Source organism: Lutjanus erythropterus, chromosome 10 (genome assembly GCF_056507025.1).
Source record: "Lutjanus erythropterus isolate fLutEry1 chromosome 10, fLutEry1.hap2, whole genome shotgun sequence".
Classification (NCBI taxonomy): domain Eukaryota; kingdom Metazoa; phylum Chordata; class Actinopteri; order Lutjaniformes; family Lutjanidae; genus Lutjanus; species Lutjanus erythropterus.
This window is the reverse complement of record NC_139326.1, coordinates 9,768,290-9,790,839: the sequence shown is the minus strand read 5'-3', so window position 1 is coordinate 9,790,839 and position 22,550 is coordinate 9,768,290. Positions and strand designations below refer to the sequence as shown.

Here is a 22,550-nt window from a genome sequence, read left to right as displayed (position 1 = left end):
TGACGGAAATGTTTCCTCTGCATTGGAACACGGATGCAAACTGAAGGATATATACCTGAAGTTACTTTAAAGAACTTTTAACGCTGTCATATAATCTGCAAAATAGACTTACAAGATAGTGAACAAGTCTCAAGGCATAAAATAATTCCTGGCCGAATTTAATAATTTATTTCGCCGTGTATTAGTCGTCCGCCTTTGATGATCACTGACTGGAGGTCATAATTTATGGTACCACTACATCACTGCTCCGGACAGAAGGCAGGTTATTTAATTAAACTCGGAAAATCCTCGCTATAATACAAGAATAGAGATTTTTTGTCAGAATTAAGTTGGGCAGCCCTGTCCTGAGGAAGTTCTGAGACATTTTTAAGACAGAAAGTTGGGGCTAATTCACTCCTGTGTGTGTCCCTCTTTTTCTCTGCGTGTGTGTGTGTGTATGTGTGTGTGTGATTGAATGCCTCTCTTTAATCAGCGGCCTGACACGGTGTGAGGGGGACTCGCCTGGTTCCACTTGTTGTTCAGGGGTTAATGGAAAAGATTTCTAAAGATTTATTGAGGGGGCGTTTAATGACCTGATCGGTTTCACCGTGTGAAAACAAATGATGCTGTAAAACCTCGCTGAGTTGGAGAGGAGGGGGGTCACTTTGCCAAAATTAATGACCAAAAAGAGGGGAATTACTGTTTATAGTTTGTTTTCCTTTTGACACACCCCTTTTACTGACGATCGAATCAGTTTAAGGATATTGCTCTTTTTGTGACCTGTAGGACAAGTTTGTAATTTTCAACCCTTAAAACTTTTACCGCTTAATTTAAAGAAAGCAACAGTGAAATAAAGTAAGTTTGGACTGTTTAGAAACACGATAAAAGCCACTTAACTCTGGCCGATAATGAATGTTAGTTGGTTAGATTTCATAGATGTCATCTGAGATGATGACTCAGGTCGTTTTTCACTTGCTGCTCGACTTTCTCGTCCCTCTGCACCCACTTTGCACTTTGCTTCACATCTCCATGTCTCTCTTTGCAATCGCACATGACCTTCTAGTACTGCTGATGTATTTTTCAACACGTTTAAATATGCACCGGCTTCAGTCAAATATTTCAGATAAATCACCAAGATAAGCGCGATTAAATAAACAGCAAAACTGAAAAAAAATCCGCAATATTGAAAAAGGAAAAATAAGTACAGTTTAAAAAGCAAGATGCAAAAGTTCATTTTATTTGCTTTTTGACAGGATCAATAGGTTAATTACAAAAACGAAATCAATCATGTAAAAGTACAGTAATTAATGTGTTGCAGAAACTTTAAAATAATTTTATAGACAGTCGTTTAAAACAAAAAAAAGGATCAAAAGAGAATGAGACAAACATTTGAGAATATAAGAAAAATATGTGACCTGGCAGGACACTCGCGGTTTCATAAAATCCAAAGGCTTCTACTGCGATTAAACAAAACTAGGCGTGTTCCTTTAACCAATACAACATATAAACCATCTGCAAAAAATAATGTCTTCAAGAGCAATTGGCAAAATTAGTCCCCTTTTATTTGCAGACTGTGCTTTGGATTTAGGCTGCTCTTACATCTTTAGTTCCATTCACATATGGCTTTGCTGGATATTATTAAAAACAGTGAACAGAGTCTTGTTTATTCCTAAGGCAACAATATACAAATTATGGAGTGAAAAATGAACTGATTGTAGCTGAAAAGCAGAAAGATGAGCAGTGGTATCTTGAAACGAAACTCATCAAATCAAATAATAAGCCAACTTCTTTTGCTGAAACCTGGAGAGAGATCTGAATCAAATTAAAAGGAAATTAGGCCTGCAACCATCAGCCACAGTTGTCTCATTACAGCGAGAAAGATAATCCACAAAAGCCTTAAACCATACAGTAGGCAGGAGAGGCAGGATTTCACAGTGTAAAAGTTAAACAATGGTAACTATTTGAAGTAAAGAAAAAAAAGAGAAAAGTATATATTTGAGAATGTGTCTAAGGTATCATAAGATTTAGTATCCAGTTTGAGTTTTTTTACTAATGTCATGACACATTAGAAATGTATTCCATTAAGCCTTGAGTGGTTTATAAAACACACCAGCCTGGTGGAAAAAAATTTATCATGTTTGTGTCACTTAGTCAGATTATGTGCAGCTGAGCAGGGAGCTGACTGTGTCACTTCTAAGTACACAAGAAGAAGAGTACTTTGGTGGAGGGGAAAGAATAGATATGTTACATTTCTCCAACATCTAAGGAAATATCATTCAGGCTTAGAATAATATTGAAATCTTGGATTTCCTGACATGTGTAAGGCGATATATTGGGGCTTTATGAGTGTTGTGAGCTGACTTCTGGCTCCTGTTAAAATGAGATATCCCTCAAACCCATTCTGATGCTTGACTTTAAGTAATTTTAAATATGCTCAGTGTCCTGGATTTTTCCATATTCAGCACAGGTTGTGTTTGTTTTATTTGTTTCATCACATTCAATCATCCGGAGGCATCAATTTCAGGTATATCAAATTGAAAAAAAAAAGGTATAATAAACACAGAGAGGTGGACTCTCCACAGTTTTAGGGATATTCTAAAGTAAACAGCTCAGAGAAGTATTGGCTTAATATTAAAAAAATCACATAGTGTGAATGTGTGTGAGACATTGCATTCAAATTTAGCTCAAAGTTGAGAAATAAAAAAAAAAAGATATCTGTTATTATAAGCACTGCAATCCTAGAAATATATGGCACGAGTTAGAAGCACATTTTACACAAAGCTGAATGAGAAGAGTCAGGTTTAAAAGCTGGCTGCATGTGCGGAGGAGTTAGAGAATGAAGAAGTCATAAAAACAACACCCTTTGTTAAAACAAAACAAATGGTCACCAGCGAAGAGTGTGTGTTCACTCTTATTAAAAACATGTGTGGCGGGTAAAGGCTTAAAAAAAAAAGAAGAAGATGGGAACTAATCAGGTTGAAATGATATCGAACCTTTGCAGGAGAAGATAGGGGCTGATTTCGGGGTAAGCAGCTCAAGCTTTAGGACCGGGAGCGGGGGAAGAGGAGAGGGAGAGGAGGGAGAGACTGAGCAGTGCAGACTGGAGGGCAGGCGGGGCATTAGCTCAGTTCAGGCTGATGTCAGGACAATTAGAGGTGCACCACAGTGCATTGTGCACAGCGCCTGTCAGCCTTAATCTCTGCTGCTGTGGCCCGTACCCGCAGCCAGGCCACAGCCCACGGGAAGCGCTAACACTCAGGCCCATATTGCTTTGACAGTTGCGCTCATCTAGAAGTAATGCAAAACGTTATTGTGATGTATACACGGTGACCCTGTACTCTTGTCTCTTTCAACAACAAGGCTATGTGTGTGCAGAGCCAGGGAGAGCTGGAAGGGAGAAATGACACTCAGGAAGGAAAGATGGAGGGAGGAGGTTACAGAGGGAGGAAAAAGGAAAAAAAAAAAAAAAAGAAAAGCAGAGAGGATCCCTTCCTGCATCGCCCCCCCTCTGATCCCCTGCCACCCTCCTGCCTCTCCTCTGGTTCCAAGTCAGTTTTGTTGGTCTTCTACAAATCTTGGTGTTTGCTTTTGAGGGAGCTGCTGCGTGTGGTGACAGTGTTGGAGGTCTCCTCCGCCTCCTCGTCCTCTTTCACCTCCAGGACCTCGCTGAAGAACCTGAAGATGGAGTCGTAGCTCATCCAGGAGGTCAGCTCGTGCCTCTCTGTGCCTGCAAGTAAAAGATACACAGACACAAACATAAGCATAAGTAGGAGTCACAAGTATCATCTTACTGTAATGCTGCAGGCAAAGAAAGTGCGTAACATTTCATAAGAGATGTGATGTACAGTGAGCAGCGATATACTGAGTAAGTGACAATGTATAGTGAACAGGTGATAATAAATAAAACCCAAAAGGGTGGTGCAGGACCTTGATGTGAAGCAGAGGGATCCTGAATCACCCTGAAGGGGTTTATTTCATAATAATAGCCTGCTCACTGTACATTATCCTGCTTATTACAAGGACACTTACTTAAAAAATCAATATATTGACACAAAATATTGATTTAAAAGTGGTTGTATTGATTTAAAAATGATTTTATTGCTAACCCAGAGTCTATAACCAGAGCAATGTCCATTGCAATGATCTGTCATTCATGGCAAAGGTTTCTTATTGAGAAATAACAGACCTTAGAATGCCATAATTGACCGATCAAGATCCACTATTTAACAAAGCAAAAATGTAACTCTGCACCCTATGCACCTGCTGTGCCAACACAAAAGGTGAAAATAAATGACCAGCATTAAAGAAGATGTTTATCTTGTAAGGCTGTCCACTCCCACAATGCACTGCACAACTCCATGCAAGCCCAAGGCCTTCTGCATGAGAGCCATGACAGCCTATGACCTGTTAGTCCAATGGGACAGCCTTCATATGTTATCCAAAGCGGATACCTGATAATCAACACCACTGCATGCCCCGCTTTCCATCTCAGGCCTTCCAACAGAACCAGAGTTATGCACAATGGGCGCACTAAGCGAAACCAGTGGAGCGGTACTCATTCATTCTAAAGGGCTGATTGAGGATAGGCAGGACAGAAGCTGCAGAGAGGTAACTAGTAAGCATATCAGGTGGTCGGGTGGTGGTGGGGGGAGGCAGCAGCAGTGCTGGGTTTCCCTCTGACCTCCTCTGGGTTAGCCAGTTCCCAAGTTGGGGTCACACTGGAGCTTGAAATTTGGTACACACGCCTCAGGTTCCAGGGGTTAGGGTATCGCTGGCCAGCTTTTTAGTTGGATAGCTTGCAAACACGATGGCAGTTTCTATGTTTCCTGCGAAAGAACACCTCGGCTCTGCATCGGAGCATCGATGATGAGGACAGACCGCGGCTGCAGCTGTTGCCCAACTCGTCTCCGCTCCTGCTCACCAACCATTCAGCGAGAGCGCTAACAGATAATGGCTTGTTCCTGCCGCCGCTGGCTAGCAGCTCAGCTGCTTAGCAACACAACTGTAACTGGACTTGAGAAGCCATATTGAGGTGCCCTCTTGTTTCCCAGAGGGAGAATAGGTTTTCCGCGAGATGATATTAAGAGTTTCATCCCTTGATAGATGGATCTAAGAAAAATTTACATGTGTTTACAGACAGAGGGATGAGTGAATACAAGCCTCGAAATAATGAGTTTTCTTTTTTGAATCCTTATTTGCACACTACATACTGTTTTTTGTTGTTGGGACCTGAATTTTTTTAAGATAAGAAAATTTAAATGGCTTTCTACAATTTTCTCAGGAGGATTAAATACAAAAGGATAAGCTTAGTATCTGAAATCAGTCAGAGCAGTATGAAAACAAGCAGAGAAGGTTTGAAACCCACGACCCTTCTGGATGAGTCAAATCAGTCGTACATTAAAAATACCTCTGCTCCTCTCCTCTGCGCCTTCCTTCCTCCCCTCTCCTCTGTGTACATGCGATCGGCTATAAAAAGCAGGACTAGAAGGCCGCAGGGATACAATTAGGAAGCACCTTAAAGGCTCTCTCACCACAGACAGGCCTCTGATGACCACTGCACTGACCCAATGTTTATTAGATTGACCCCTGCCTGGACGCATTAATGGAGATGGCGTGCGTGCACGTGTGTGTTTGTGTGTATGATTGTGGGTAAATGCTGGGTCTTTGGCTGAGAGTGGGCTTGGGTTCAGTTGCAGGTGGTGTGTTTTGTTTGTGTGTGTGAGTATGTAAGGGGGTTCTCGATCACTCTGAGATAAGGGACCGCGCTGCACGCTATATAGCGAGCAGACTGCAGTTAGTGCCTTGGGTCAAATTTACTGGCCTAGCAATCATGGGAGTCAATAACCTGGCACTCTCGGTGACTCTGCTACCTGTGTAGGGCTCAACATAACATCCATCCCTGGAAAACAAAGACACAGCCCCCTCACACCTCTAATCTATCATTTATATCCAATTTGAGGCACTGTGATCTTTTTTCCACCTCCTCCTCCTCCATTTTCTCCGTCTCATCGGTCTCTCCCTCACTAGTGTTTTTACTTCTGTTTTGTCCTTTTTTTTTCTCTCCCGCAGAAGCGATCAATGCCGCAGCGCTCTCTCATTCACCCTGAACTGGCGGTGAACTCCTCCGGAACGCCGCCAGCCTCTCCACCCTATCCCATCGCAGTCCGGGGTCACCAGGGGGGCGTCTCTGTGCCAATATGCAGATGAGCCTGTGCCCCTCCAATGACTCTGGTGTGAAGCTCCACCCCACTCTATATGGTGGAGCGCCTCCCCTCCCTCACACACATAGAGACATAAACCCGCTCTCACACTGGCTTAAATAGGCCTTTAACAGCTTACGTCCACTCTTCCTTTAATAGCCAAAGTGTGTCGAACCTAATGGATGTTGTCAAAGCTGAGATGTGACCACTGATTTAGAGGAGGAACCCCGATGACCAGGCTTCACTGGCCACTAAAGACTGAGAGGGAGGGAGAGAATTACCTCAGCTATGCCACAAATCAAAGTAATATCTTTAAAAGATGTGGCGATCGATGAGGTGTCATCTGGCTGTATCTTGTGTGTAAAGTGATCCCATAAACAGCCGCCAATGAGCGCTACTTTATCCTCAATTTTAGCCCCTTTACTGAAAAAGGTTTTCAACTCATAATCAGATTTTTTACGAGCAATTGATTTTGTGTATTGTTTAAAGGAGAACACTGTAATATAGTTATTGTAATTTATCATAAAATGACCATTATATGCGATCAGACATTCAGGAAACGTGCTAAATTTAAATACTGGCTTTTGTCCTCCGTTGAATTTTCTATTCTGAGCCAGAATAACTGTTTTAGTCTGCCTGTTTCATGTTAATGAGAGTTCAAATTAATGCCAAATGTTTACTGAATGAGTTTATGGGTTGTAAGAAATCATTAATAATCTTGTAGAAGGAGATAAATATTTATAACAGTTAAATTGAGCAATATGTCAATGGAGTCTGGCAGTCAGCAAAGCAGGCAGTCGTTGAACTCCAACTCCAGAGTTTTATTTTCAGAGCAGCAGGCTTTTGTCTTCAGGATAACGAGCTTAACTTTTCACTGACAGACAACTGACAGGACTCATCACTTGTTATTGTCTAATTACAATGTTGTGTTTGTCATGTGCTCCTGCTGTGCTCCTGCGGCCTGCCTGAGCTTCCCCCGAGTCTGGGGAGGAGTTGGGGGGGGGGGGCAACTTACTTCAACCATAGATCATATATTAAATAGGATTTCAACCTATGTGAAATACCCTCTTTGGCTCCAACTTGCTGTTTTGACTGCAATACTCCTTTTTGGACGTGCACTTGCAACATATCGCTCCTTTAAACAAGACATAACAGATGACAGAAGAGCTCTTCCACTTTAATCAGCTTAATTATAACTTGTATCTTGTGTTTAATCGATCAAACTTTCAAAATAAACCACCCCATGTGTTTGTGTGTGTGGTTTCTTTTTGCATTGACTGTAAATCAATTAAGTTGCATGTGCTAATTTTAACAAGATCATTGTAATTGCATTAATCTAATAAAGTTTATTGTAAATGCAATAATGTCCTCATTTATTGTAAATGCAATAATGATGTTACTGTGAGCTCCATAACACTGGGTATTGTCATGGGAAATACAGACAAAAAAAATCTCTTTACTTTCACAATGTGTTTATAATTAACATTAGGGGATGGCGAGCTTAACAGAGATTATTTCCGCAAGTGGAATGATGACGGCTGTAACCTTGAGGTGAGGCAACACATACACAGACGTGCCCGGAGCTCCGTGATGATGTTTCACTGTAATGCAGGAGAGGTCTGCGGTGAAAGCTCCCCTTCTGTACTCCCTGCTCAGGTCGTGGCAAAGTTTCAGTCCGGCGGCTGACCCGTGCCCTGTGTTTGAACATTCTGTGTGTGTTGTCTGAGCCTGGCGAGGCTGCCTCATTATGTGACAGGCAGAGGAGAGCATTTGATCCTGGATATTTAGCCTCCTCCACTCTGTCACAGCCACTGGAGCCCTCTCAAGGTAATTGACTGACTGTTTGATCTCCCTCTGACTCTACACTGGTACAAGACGCTGACACACACACAAACACGTTGCAAGAGTCTACTCATGGATGGCACAGGCTCACACATACATTCACTCACACATGTACCCGCTGTACCCTCCCCCAAAACACCAAACAATCCAACACGCGCCCACACATACGCACACACACACACACACACTCAGTTGTTATCATTTGTGTGCAGTGAGGTAAGGGAACAGGGGAGGAGAGTTTTGAGCTGTTAAAAAGGAAACAAGGAAACTCCTCCATAGCTATGGGCCATGCTTTCTTCCCTCCGCACCAAACGCTGCATGCTGTTACAAATGGTAATCGGCTCTGATTGTCACAAATTTCAAAACAAACGCTAGGTGACTGAAAAGCCAAAGTGACGCCCCGAGTGATACTCCGACAGAAAGCCCGAATCAAAGCATGCCGACTATAATTAGGTTCCATCTGGGCTACATTATTTAAAGCCGCACCAGTTAATTGCTTGTGTACAAATGGCCTATTTTATTTGAATCAAACTTTTTTTGTGATTCGTAATTACATTGATGTGAAGGGGGCCATATCTCTTTACTTCATTTATAATATAAATACATATTCAAATTATTAAGAGGACTCTGAGGCGAGGGAAATGTAAAGTGATGATACTTTTCTTTTGTGTGAATTGAATTTCTTTAAACAATTATGAGTGCTTAATCAAATATCCTGACATTTGGGTTAAACATTTAATGAGCTTCAATTAAAAAAAGGGAGATGAACACTGATATGATCATGAAGCGAAAATTACAAAAACAGAAAACCTAACAGGACTGATGCACATGATATTACTACATGCACAAGCAAACATTTTCTCATTTCCTCTTGTCAAAGTTTTCATCAAGAATCTAACACAAACAGTGTATTTTCTTATCGATTTCCTATCGACGGTAACCTAAGCTTTTGTTTTATCTCAATGTGAGGCAGAGCAGTGCATTGTGGGTGCGGGGCCTGGCTGGATGTAACCTTAGCCGGGTTGCTGTTTGTGGAAACTATCTGTTGCATGGATCAGCGGTGGGGAATCGCTATCTGTATCCTGGTTGTCAGACGATCGGATTTCCGCCCCTGACGCTCTCTGATATTAGATGATCTTCCATGGTGTGTGTGTGTGTGTGTGTGTCCAAATGAGACACACACACGTACAGTCAGTTATGCGTGTTGTCATCTTGCTTGCCGACATGCGTAAAGGTCAAGAATGTCATTTAGTCCCACGTGGCTGTCTGTTGAAGGGGGCAGGATGTGTTGCCACTGGAGACGAGGTCAAAGAGAGCCCGGGCAGGTGACAGCCGGTCAGCCGTGCTGCCAGAGCAACCCTGTCCTCTGTAACAAAACGTGGAGATGTTGTCCTCAGTCAAAAAGCTAATTAAATCTAAATCTACGCCCCCTCCCCACAGCCGCCGCTCAATTTCCACTCAGGGTGAAGACATCCACGTCAGTGTAACAGGTATAATCAGACTTTTATTTATGCTACGTGTCTTCTTTTTTAATAAAATCAACACAGTACTAAGCCTTCACATGTCTACAGCAGCAGGAGAGACACACATGCATCACAAGAGAAAAAAATTAAACAGTAACACTCCTCAAAAACAGAGCTCATTTCATCAAACTAGTCATACCACCGCTGCTTCTTGAATGCAATTCATTTTTAATGCTCGTCGGTAAGCTGGGTCTGCTTTCCCCCCCATCTCCCTCGCACTGCTTTTAATTACTTTGCTTATTATTGCGTGTTGTTGTTAGACAAAAACAAGGCAGAACTCATTACACATCCAGAGATGAGGAACCTGAATCACTAGCTACAGGGGCCGCTGAGGGGACTCTGTATTTACTTAGAATAAAATACAAACAGAAGAGAGACATAGAGGAACAAAATCGAGTGGAAGCCCAGAGAGAGGGGAGAATATCACATTAACTTGTTGAAATCATCACCCAATGTAAGCTACTTTACATTCCATATTATCATTCCAGGAAGAGGAAAACTTGTGACAACAAGGACTCACACACACAAAAGACAGTGCGGCAGTCTACTTCTACTTTCTGCTTCTTTCTCCTTCAGCTCCCTCCCTTCATCTTCCTTCCTCACTTGCCGCCTCCCCACCCAGACACTGAGACTGCACTGAGTGCTTTTTTATTTTAACGTGAATGAGTGGCCTTGGCCGTCATAAAGGACCCTCGCTTTTATAGACTTGGAGCGGAGTATTTACAAGATAACCCCAGTCCAAGGACGGCGCAAGCTATTTGATACCAGTGTCAGACTCTCCCCTCTCCTCTTCAGTAAAAATCAAAAGCCCAAACATGCCCTCGCCTCTGACAGCACCTCTCAATGTCAGTCGTTGTGCTTGGCTCTGCTAAAATGGGATGAGACACTTTGGAATAAGAGGAGAGACAGCTGTGTGTGGCAGACATCAGTTGCACCTTTCCTTGTGCACTTCTTGCATTGAAATAATCCTGACATTAAATAATAGAGATATAGATATTTTTATAAAGTACACAGTACACAGTATTCCTACAGTCATTGGAAGCTGGAGAGAAAACAGAGGATGTGCAACCTTTGTAATGACAGTCGTCTGGGAGATGAGTATCATTTTTGGTTTGAGTGTAAAAATATAGAGAAAATAATCTGCCAAAGTACTATTTAAATCGCATACCTATGTTTAAATTAATTTAATATGTTTTTGTAAACTAGGCACTTTTTTGAAGAATTCCTTTGTGTAACACTTGTTGTATTTCAGCCATGTCATGTGTTGCCATTTTATATTGTTCTGTTTGTATTTCATATCATGTGATCATGAATGAATAAAATGAAAGGAACCTGTCCCAATGTTGTCAGGAGAGACACAAGGCAGGAGAACAGATATAAACATATCCCTCATGTCACAAATATTAAGATGTAAAAAAAAAACTGAGTCACTTAAATTCATATATTAAATGAAGGGGGAAAAAGAACAACTATACAACAGTTTTAATTAAACAAAAAAAATTATTTTATTAATTTCAGGGGAAAAGGACACTGTGTTGTCCTGTTTAATCATGAAGCCATTTGGATCAAACTTTAAAAAAAAAGAAAAAAGAAACTGTTATTTGGTTCAGAGCTGCAACAATTAATTGAATATTAATTGACTGCTAAATTAATCACCACATATTTTGGTATATAATTAGTCAGTTTGAGTATTTTTTAGGAAAAAAAGTTAAAATTCTCTGATTACAGTTTCTTAACCCTCTATGGTACACATTATGATGCCAGTGAGGGAAAAAATGTTTGGAGTGTTTTTATGTCTCAAAATAGACTAAATAAACATAATCTGAAGAAATTTTATTTTTATTTTTATTTTTGGAAGTTTTTGGGGTTCGTTGCCTGTAGGCAACATTGTACCATAATGGTGCATAAGTGAAAAAGAACGTTCCTTTTCCAATTTGAACATTGTTTATTTCATAAACATATGCAAAAATATTCAATATTCATAAAATTTTAAATTTAAAAAAATTATGAAAAGAATTTAAATATATCTGTATGTATGTATGTATGTATGTATGGTCATATATATGTATGTATGTATGTATGTATGTATGGTCATAAGTATGTATGTATGTATGTTCATATGTATGTATGTATGCATGGTCATATGTATACATGTATGGTCATAAGTATGTATGTATGTATGGTCATATGTATACATGTATGGTCATAAGTATGTATTTATGTATGTATGTATGTATGTATGGTAATATGTATATATGTATGCATGGTCGTATGTATGTATGTATGTATGTATGTATGCTCATATGTATGTATGTATATATGTAGGTATGTATGCTCATATGCATGTATGCTCATATGTATGTATGTATGCATGGTCACATGTATGTATGTATGTATGTATGTATGTATGTATGTATGGTCATATGTATGTATGTATTCTCATGTGTATGTATGTATGTATGGTCATATGTATGTATGTATATATGCTCATATGTATGTATGTATGGTCACATGTATGAATGTATGCATGCTCATATGTATGTATGTATGTATGTATGTATGCATGGTCATATGTATGACCATATGTATGTATGTATGTGTGTATGTATGTATGGTCATATGAATGTATGCATGGTCATATGTATGTATGATCATATGTATGTATGTATGTATGTATGTATGGTCATATGTATGCATGTATGGTCATAAGTATGTATGTATGTATGTATGTATGTATGTATGTATGTATGGTCATATGTATGCATGTATGGTGATAAGTATGTATGTACGTATGTATGTATGTATGTATGTATGGTCATATGTATGTATGCATGGTCATATGTATGTATGTATGTATGTATGCATGGTCATATGTATGACCATATGTATGCATGTATGTGTATATGTATGTATGGTCATATGAATGTATGCATGGTCATATGTATGTATGGTCATATGTATGCATGTATGATGATAAGTATGTATGTATGTATTTATGTATGCATGGTCATATGTATATATGGTCATATGTATGTATGTATGTATGTATGTATGGTCATATGTATGTATGGTCATATGTATGTATGTATTCTCATGTGTATGTATGTATGTATATATGCTCATATGTATGTATGTATGGTCACATGTATGTATGTATGTATGCATGGTCATATGTATGACCATATGTATGTATGTATGTGTGTATGTATGTATGGTCATATGAATGTATGCATGGTCATATGTATGTATGGTCATATGTATGTATGTATGTATGTATGTATGGTCATATGTTTGCATGTATGGTCATTAGTATGTATGTAGGTATGTATGTATGTATGTATGTATGGTCATATGTATGCATGTATGGTGATAAGTATGTATGTATGTATGTATGTATGTATGTATGGTCATATGTATGTATGTACGTATGTATGTATGGTCATGTGTATGTATGTATGTATGCATGGTCATATGTATGACCATATGTATGTATGTATGTGTATATGTATGTATGGTCATATGAATGTATGCATGGTCATATGTATGTATGGTCATATGTATGCATGTATGATCATAAGTATGTATGTATGCTCATATGTATGTATGTATGTATGTATGTATGCATGTATGGTCATATGTATGTATGTATGTATGTATGGTCATATGTTTGTATGCTCATATGTATGTATGTGTATGTATGTATGTACGGTCATATGTATGTATGTATGTATGTATGTATGTATGGTCATATCCCTCTATGGTACACATTATGATGCCAGTGAGGGAAATGTGTTTTTATGTCTCAAAATAGACTAAATAAACATAATCTGAAGAAATTTTATTTTTATTTTTATTTTTGGAAGTTTTTGGGGTTCGTTACCATAATGGTGCATAAGTGAAAAAGAACGTTCCTTTTCCAATTTGAACATTGTTTATTTCATAAACATATGCAAAAATATTCAATAACATCAAGAAGTCACAATTCATTTTAAATTTTGAATTAAAAAGAATTATAAAAATAATTTATATATATATGTATGTGTATGTATGTATGGTCATATGTATGTATGTATTCTCATGTGTATGTATGTATGTATGTATGGTCATATGTATGTATGTATATATGCTCATATGTATGTATGTATGGTCACATGTATGTATGTATGTATGCATGGTCATATGTATGACCATATGTATGTATGTATGTGTGTATGTATGTATGGTCATATGAATGTATGCATGGTCATATGTATGTATGGTCATATGTATGTATGTATGTATGGTCATATGTATGCATGTATGGTCATTAGTATGTATGTATGTATGTATGTATGTATGTATGTATGGTCATATGTATGCATGTATGGTGATAAGTATGTATGTATGTATGTATGGTCATATGTATGTATGTATGTATGGTCATGTGTATGTATGTATGTATGTATGTATGCATGGTCATATGTATGACCATATGTATGTATGTATGTGTATATGTATGTATGGTCATATGAATGTATGCATGGTCATAAGTATGTATGTATGCTCATATGTATGTATGTATGTATGTATGTATGCATGTATGGTCATATGTATGTATGTATGCATGTATGGTCATATGTATGTATGTATGTATGCTCATATGTATGTATGTGTATGTATGTATGTACGGTCATATGTATGTATGTATGTATGTATGTATGTATGTATGGTCATATCCCTCTATGGTACACATTATGATGCCAGTGAGGGAAATGTGTTTTTATGTCTCAAAATAGACTAAATAAACATAATCTGAAGAAATTTTATTTTTATTTTTATTTTTGGAAGTTTTTGGGGTTCGTTACCATAATGTTGCATAAGTGAAAAAGAACGTTCCTTTTCCAATTTGAACATTGTTTATTTCATAAACATATGCAAAAATATTCAATAACATCAAGAAGTCACAATTCATTTTAAATTTTGAATTAAAAAGAATTCTAAAAATAATTTATATATATATATATGTATGTATGTATGTATGTATGTATGTATGTATGTATGTATGTATGGTCATATGTATGTATGGTCATATGTATGTATGTATTCTCATGTGTATGTATTTATGTATGTATGGTCATATGTATGTATGTATATATGCTCATATGTATGTATGTATGGTCACATGTATGTATGTATGCATGCTCATATGTATGTATGTATGTATGTATGTATGTATGGTCATATCCCTCTATGGTACACATTATGATGCCAGTGAGGGAAATGTGTTTTTATGTCTCAAAATAGACTAAATAAACATAATCTGAAGAAATTTTATTTTTATTTTTATTTTTGGAAGTTTTTGGGGTTCGTTACCATAATGTTGCATAAGTGAAAAAGAACGTTCCTTTTCCAATTTGAACATTGTTTATTTCATAAACATATGCAAAAATATTCAATAACATCAAGAAGTCACAATTCATTTTAAATTTTGAATTAAAAAGAATTCTAAAAATAATTTATATATATATATATGTATGTATGTATGTATGTATGTATGTATGTATGTATGGTCATATGTATGTATGGTCATATGTATGTATGTATTCTCATGTGTATGTATTTATGTATGTATGGTCATATGTATGTATGTATATATGCTCATATGTATGTATGTATGGTCACATGTATGTATGTATGCATGCTCATATGTATGTATGTATGTATGTATGTATGTATGGTCATATGTATGTATGGTCATATGTATGTATGTATTCTCATGTGTATGTATGTATGTATGTATGGTCATATGTATGTATGTATATATGCTCATATGTATGTATGTATGGTCACATGTATGTATGTATGCATGCTCATATGTATGTATGTATGTATGTATGCATGGTCATATGTATGACCATATGTATGTATGTATGTGTGTATGTATGTATGGTCATATGAATGTATGCATGGTCATATGTATGTATGGTCATATGTATGTATGTATGTATGTATGTATGTATGGTCATATGTATGCATGTATGGTCATAAGTATGTATGTATGTATGTATGTATGTATGGTCATATGTATGTATGCATGGTCATATGTATGTATGGTCATGTGTATGTATGTATGTATGTATGTATGTATGCATGGTCATATGTATGACCATATGTATGTATTTATGTGTATATGTATGTATGGTCATATGAATGTATGCATGGTCATATGTATGTATGGTCATATGTATGTATGTATGATCATAAGTATGTATGTATGTATGTATGTATGTATGCATGGTCATATGTATATATGGTCATATGTATGTATGTATGTATGTATGTATGTATGGTCATATGTATGTATGGTCATATGTTTGGCCATATGTATGAATGTATGCTCATATGTATGTATGCTCATTTCAATCAGGAGAGACTAAGAGTAAAAGAGAAATGGTTTATTGGCACATGCATGATATATGAAACATGAACAGTCTTTGGCGGTTAGACCCCAATGAGGTGAAACAATATGTATATATATATGGGGGTGATGAAGCTGTAGTGAAGAGAACCCCCCTGGGGTCTAGACACTGATGGTGGTGGTGATGATGAGGTGCAAAGCAGAGACTGGTGAGGTGAAGTGGCTCTGGACTCCTGCTGCCTGGACCTGAAGGCTGGAGGAGAGGGCGTCAGGGAGGATCGAGGTGAACATCTTCTGCTACCTGGGTCCAGTGACTGGAGGAGAAAGGGGTGGAGGAGGGTCGCGCGATTGACTGAATGACAACTGATGGAGCAAAGACAGAGGCGATTTAAAGATTTGGCAGCAGCAAATTGACTGGCTATCGCGACCGTGGCAAAATCTGAATGCATGGTAAAGACGAAGGTGAACACCCACAAACAGCTGATTAGAGGGAATAGGAGGAGAGAGGCGGAGTGAAGGAAAGTTGTGAATGAAGGCAGCGTAATAGAAGGTCTTCCTGATTGAACTTACGCTGAGCTACATATGTATGTACGTATGTATGTATGTATGCTCATATGTATATATGCTCATATGTATGTATGTATGTATGCTCATATGTATGTATGTATGTATGCTCATATGTAAGTATGTATGTATTTATGCTCATATGTATGTGTGTATGTATGTATGTATGTATGCATGTATGGTCATATGTATGTATGTATGCATGTATGGTCATATGTTTGTATGCTCATATGTATGTATGTGTATGTATGTATGTACGGTCATATGTATGTATGTATGTATGTATGTATGTATGGTCATATCCCTCTATGGTACACATTATGATGCCAGTGAGGGAAATGTGTTTTTATGTCTCAAAATAGACTAAATAAACATAATCTGAAGAAATTTTATTTTTATTTTTATTTTTGGAAGTTTTTGGGGTTCGTTACCATAATGGTGCATAAGTGAAAAAGAACGTTCCTTTTCCAATTTGAACATTGTTTATTTCATAAACATATGCAAAAATATTCAATAACATCAAGAAGTCACAATTCATTTTAAATTTTGAATTAAAAAGAATTATAAAAATAATTTAAATATATATGTATGTATGTATGTATGTATGTATGTATGGTCATATGTATGTATGGTCATATGTATGTATGTATTCTCATGTGTATGTATGTATGTATGTATGGTCATATGTATGTATGTATATATGCTCATATGTATGTATGTATGGTCACATGTATGTATGTATGTATGCATGGTCATATGTATGACCATATGTATGTATGTATGTGTGTATGTATGTATGGTCATATGAATGTATGCATGGTCATATGTATGTATGGTCATATGTATGTATGTATGTATGTATGTATGTATGTATGTATCGTCATATGTATGCATGTATGGTCATTAGTATGTATGTATGTATGTATGTATGTATGTATGGTCATATGTATGCATGTATGGTGATAAGTATGTATGTATGTATGTATGTATGTATGTATGTATGTATGTATGGTCATATGTATGTATGTATGTATGTATGTATGGTCATGTGTATGTATGTATGTATGTATGCATGGTCATATGTATGACCATATGTATGTATGTATGTGTATATGTACGTATGGTCATATGAATGTATGCATGGTCATATGTATGTATGGTCATATGTATGCATGTATGATCATAAGTATGTATGTATGCTCGTATGTATGTATGTATGTATGTATGTATGCATGAATGGTCATATGTATGTATGTATGCATGTATGGTCATATGTATGTATGTATGTATGCTCATATGTATGTATGTGTATGTATGTATGTACGGTCATATGTATGTATGTATGTATGTATGTATGTATGGTCATATCCCTCTATGGTACACGTTATGATGCCAGTGAGGGAAATGTGTTTTAATGTCTCAAAATAGACTAAATAAACACAATCTGAAGAAATTTTATTTTTATTTTTATTTTTGGAAGTTTTTGGGGTTCGTTACCATAATGGTGCATAAGTGAAAAAGAACGTTCCTTTTCCAATTTGAACATTGTTTATTTCATGAACATATGCAAAAATATTCAATAACATCAAGAAGTCACAATTCATTTTAAATTTTGAATTATTTATTTATTATTATTAGTATAAAAATAATTTATATATATATGTATGTATGTATGTATGTATGGTCATATGTATGTATGTATGTATATATGGTCATATGTATGTATGTATATATGCTCATATGTATGTTTGTATGGTCACATGTATGAATGTATGCATGCTCATATGTATGTATGTATGTATGTATGCATGGTCATATGTATGACCATATGTATGTATGTATGTGTGTATGTATGTATGGTCATATGAATGTATGCATGGTCATATGTATGTATGGTCATATGTATGTATGTATGTATGTATGTATGGTCATATGTATGCATGTATGGTCATAAGTATGTATGTATGTATGTATGTATGTATGTATGGTCATATGTATGTATGCATGGTCATATGTATGTATGGTCATGTGTATGTATGTATGTATGCATGGTCATATGTATGACCATATGTATGTATGTATGTGTATATGTATGTATGATCATATGAATGTATGCATGGTCATATGTATGTATGGTCATATGTATGCATGTATGATCATAAGTATGTATGTATGTATGTATGTATGTATGTATGTATGTATGGTCATATGTTTGGCCATATGTATGAATGTATGCTCATATGTATGTATGCTCATTTCAATCAGGAGAGACTAAGAGTAAAAGAGAAATGGTTTATTGGCACATGCATGATATATGAAACATGAACAGTCTTTGGCGGTTAGACCCCAATGAGGTGAAACAATATGTATATATATATGGGGGTGATGAAGCTGTAGCGAAGAGAACCCCCCCGGGGTCTAGACACTGGTGGTGGTGGTGATGATGAGGTGCAAAGCAGAGACTGGTGAGGTGAAGTGGCTCTGGACTCCTGCTGCCTGGACCTGAAGGCTGGAGGAGAGGGCGTCAGGGAGGATCGAGGTGAACATCTTCTGCTACCTGGGTCCAGTGACTGGAGGAGAGAGAGGTGGAGGAGGGTCGCGCGATTGACTGAATGACAACTGATGGAGCAAAGACAGAGGCGATTTAAAGATTTGGCAGCAGCAAATTGACTGGCTATCGCGACCGTGGCAAAATCTGAATGGATGGTAAAGACGAAGGTGAACACCCACAAACAGCTGATTAGAGGGAATAGGAGGAGAGAGGCGGAGTGAAGGAAAGTTGTGAATGAAGGCAGCGTAATAGAAGGTCTTCCTGATTGAACTTACCCTGAGCTACATATGTATGTACGTATGTATGTATGTATGCTCATATGTATGTATGCTCATATGTATGTATGTATGTATGTATGCTCATATGTATGTATGTATGTATGCTCATATGTAAGTATGTATGTATTTATGCTCATATGTATGTATGTATGTATGTATGTATGTATGTATGTATGCATGTATGGTCATATGTATGTATGTATGCATGTATGGTCATATGTTTGTATGCTCATATGTATGTATGTGTATGTATGTATGTACGGTCATATGTGTGTATGTATGTATGTATGTATGTATGGTCATATCCCTCTATGGTACACATTATGATGCCAGTGAGGGAAATGTGTTTTTATGTCTCAGAATAGACTAAATAAACATAATCTGAAGAAATTTGATTTTTATTTTTATTTTTGGAAGTTTTTGGGGTTCGTTACCATAATGGTGCATAAGTGAAAAAGAACGTTCCTTTTCCAATTTGAACATTGTTTATTTCATAAACATATGCAAAAATATTCAATAACATCAAGAAGTCACAATTCATTTTAAATTTTGAATTATTTATTTATTATTATTATTATAAAAATAATTTATATATATATGTATGTATGTATGTATGTATGTATGTATGTATGTATGGTCATATGTATGTATGTATGTATATATGGTCATATGTATGTATGTATATATGCTCATATGTATGTTTGTATGGTCACATGTATGAATGTATGCATGCTCATATGTATGTATGTATGTATGTATGCATGGTCATATGTATGACCATATGTATGTATGTATGTGTGTATGTATGTATGGTCATATGAATGTATGCATGGTCATATGTATGTATGGTCATATGTATGTATGTATGTATGTATGTATGTATGTATGGTCATATGTATGCATGTATGGTCATAAGTATGTATGTATGTATGTATGTATGTATGTATGTATGGTCATATGTATGTATGCATGGTCATATGTATGTATGGTCATGTGTATGTATGTATGTATGCATGGTCATATGTATGACCATATGTATGTATGTATGTGTATATGTATGTATGATCATTTGAATGTATGCATGGTCATATGTATGTATGGTCATATGTATGCATGTATGATCATAAGTATGTACGTATGTATGTATGTATGTATGTATGTATGTATGGTCATATGTTTGGCCATATGTATGAATGTATGCTCATATGTATGTATGCTCATTTCAATCAGGAGAGACTAAGAGTAAAAGAGAAATGGTTTATTGGCACATGCATGATATATGAAACATGAACAGTCTTTGGCGGTTAGACCCCAATGAGGTGAAACAATATGTATATATATATGGGGGTGATGAAGCTGTAGTGAAGAGAACCCCCCCCCCCGGGGTCTAGACACTGGTGGTGGTGGTGATGATGAGGTGCAAAGCAGAGACTGGTGAGGTGAAGTGGCTCTGGACTCCTGCTGCCTGGACCTGAAGGCTGGAGGAGAGGGCGTCAGGGAGGATCGAGGTGAACATCTTCTGCTACCTGGGTCCAGTGACTGGAGGAGAGAGAGGTGGAGGAGGGTCGCGCGATTGACTGAATGACAACTGATGGAGCAAAGACAGAGGCGATTTAAAGATTTGGCAGCAGCAAATTGACTGGCTATCGCGACCGTGGCAAAATCTGAATGGATGGTAAAGACGAAGGTAAACACCCACAAACAGCTGATTAGAGGGAATAGGAGGAGAGAGGCGGAGTGAAGGAAAGTTGTGAATGAAGGCAGCGTAATAGAAGGTCTTCCTGATTGAACTTACCCTGAGCTACATATGTATGTACGTATGTATGTATGTATGCTCATATGTATGTATGCTCATATGTATGTATGTATGTATGCTCATATGTATGTATGTATGTATGCTCATATGTAAGTATGTATGTATTTATGCTCATATGTATGTATGTATGTATGTATGTATGTATGTATGCATGTATGGTCATATGTATGTATGTATGCATGTATGGTCATATGTTTGTATGCTCATATGTATGTATGTGTATGTATGTATGTACGGTCATATGTATGTATGTATGTATGTATGTATGTATGGTCATATCCCTCTATGGTACACATTATGATGCCAGTGAGGGAAATGTGTTTTTATGTCTCAGAATAGACTAAATAAACATAATCTGAAGAAATTTTATTTTTAATTTTATTTTTGGAAGTTTTTGGGGTTCGTTACCATAATGGTGCATAAGTGAAAAAGAACGTTCCTTTTCCAATTTGAACATTGTTTATTTCATAAACATATGCAAAAATATTCAATAACATCAAGAAGTCACAATTCATTTTAAATTTTGAATTAAAAAGAATTATAAAAATAATTTATATATATATGTATGTATGTATGTATGTATGTATGTATGTATGTATGGTCATATGTATGTATGGTCATATGTATGTAGGTATTCTCATGTGTATGTATGTATGTATGGTCATATGTATGTATGTATATATGCTCATATGTATGTATGTATAGTCACATGTATGTATGTATGTGTGCATGGTCATATGTATGACCATATGTATGTATGTATGTGTGTATGTATGTATGGTCATATGAATGTATGCATGGTCATATGTATGTATGGTCATATGTATGTATGTATGTATGTATGTATGGTCATATGTATGCATGTATGGTCATTAGTATGTATGTATGTATGTATGTATGTATGTATGTATGGTCATATGTATGCATGTATGGTGATAAGTATGTATGTATATATGTATGTATGTATGTATGTATGGTCATATGTATGTATGTATGTATGGTCATGTGTATGTATGTATGTATGTATGCATGGTCATATGTATGACCATATGTATGTATGTATGTGTATATGTATGTATGGTCATATGAATGTATGCATGGTCATATGTATGTATGGTCATATGTATGCATGTATGATCATAAGTATGTATGTATGCTCATATGTATGTATGTATGTATGTATGTATGCATGTATGGTCATATGTATGTATGTATGCATGTATGGTCATATGTATGTATGTATGTATGCTCATATGTATGTATGTGTATGTATGTATGTACGGTCATATGTATGTATGTATGTATGTATGTATGTATGTATGGTCATATCCCTCTATGGTACACATTATGATGCCAGTGAGGGAAATGTGTTTTTATGTCCCAAAATAGACTAAATAAAC

The 22,550-nt window shown here is 36.7% G+C and overlaps 1 protein-coding gene across 1 annotated transcript in view; it reads right to left on the bottom strand.

The window, feature by feature from the left end:
* Nucleotides 1-3,394: 3,394 nt before the first annotated feature.
* Nucleotides 3,395-22,550, bottom strand: part of arb2a (ARB2 cotranscriptional regulator A) — a 239,966-nt gene continuing 220,810 nt past the window's right edge. Inside the window, exon 11 of the mRNA XM_084728154.1 lies at nt 3,395-3,706. Coding sequence (XP_084584280.1) covers nt 3,546-3,706 — 161 coding nt within the window. The 3' untranslated portion in view covers nt 3,395-3,545. The remainder of the gene's footprint in view (nt 3,707-22,550) is intronic.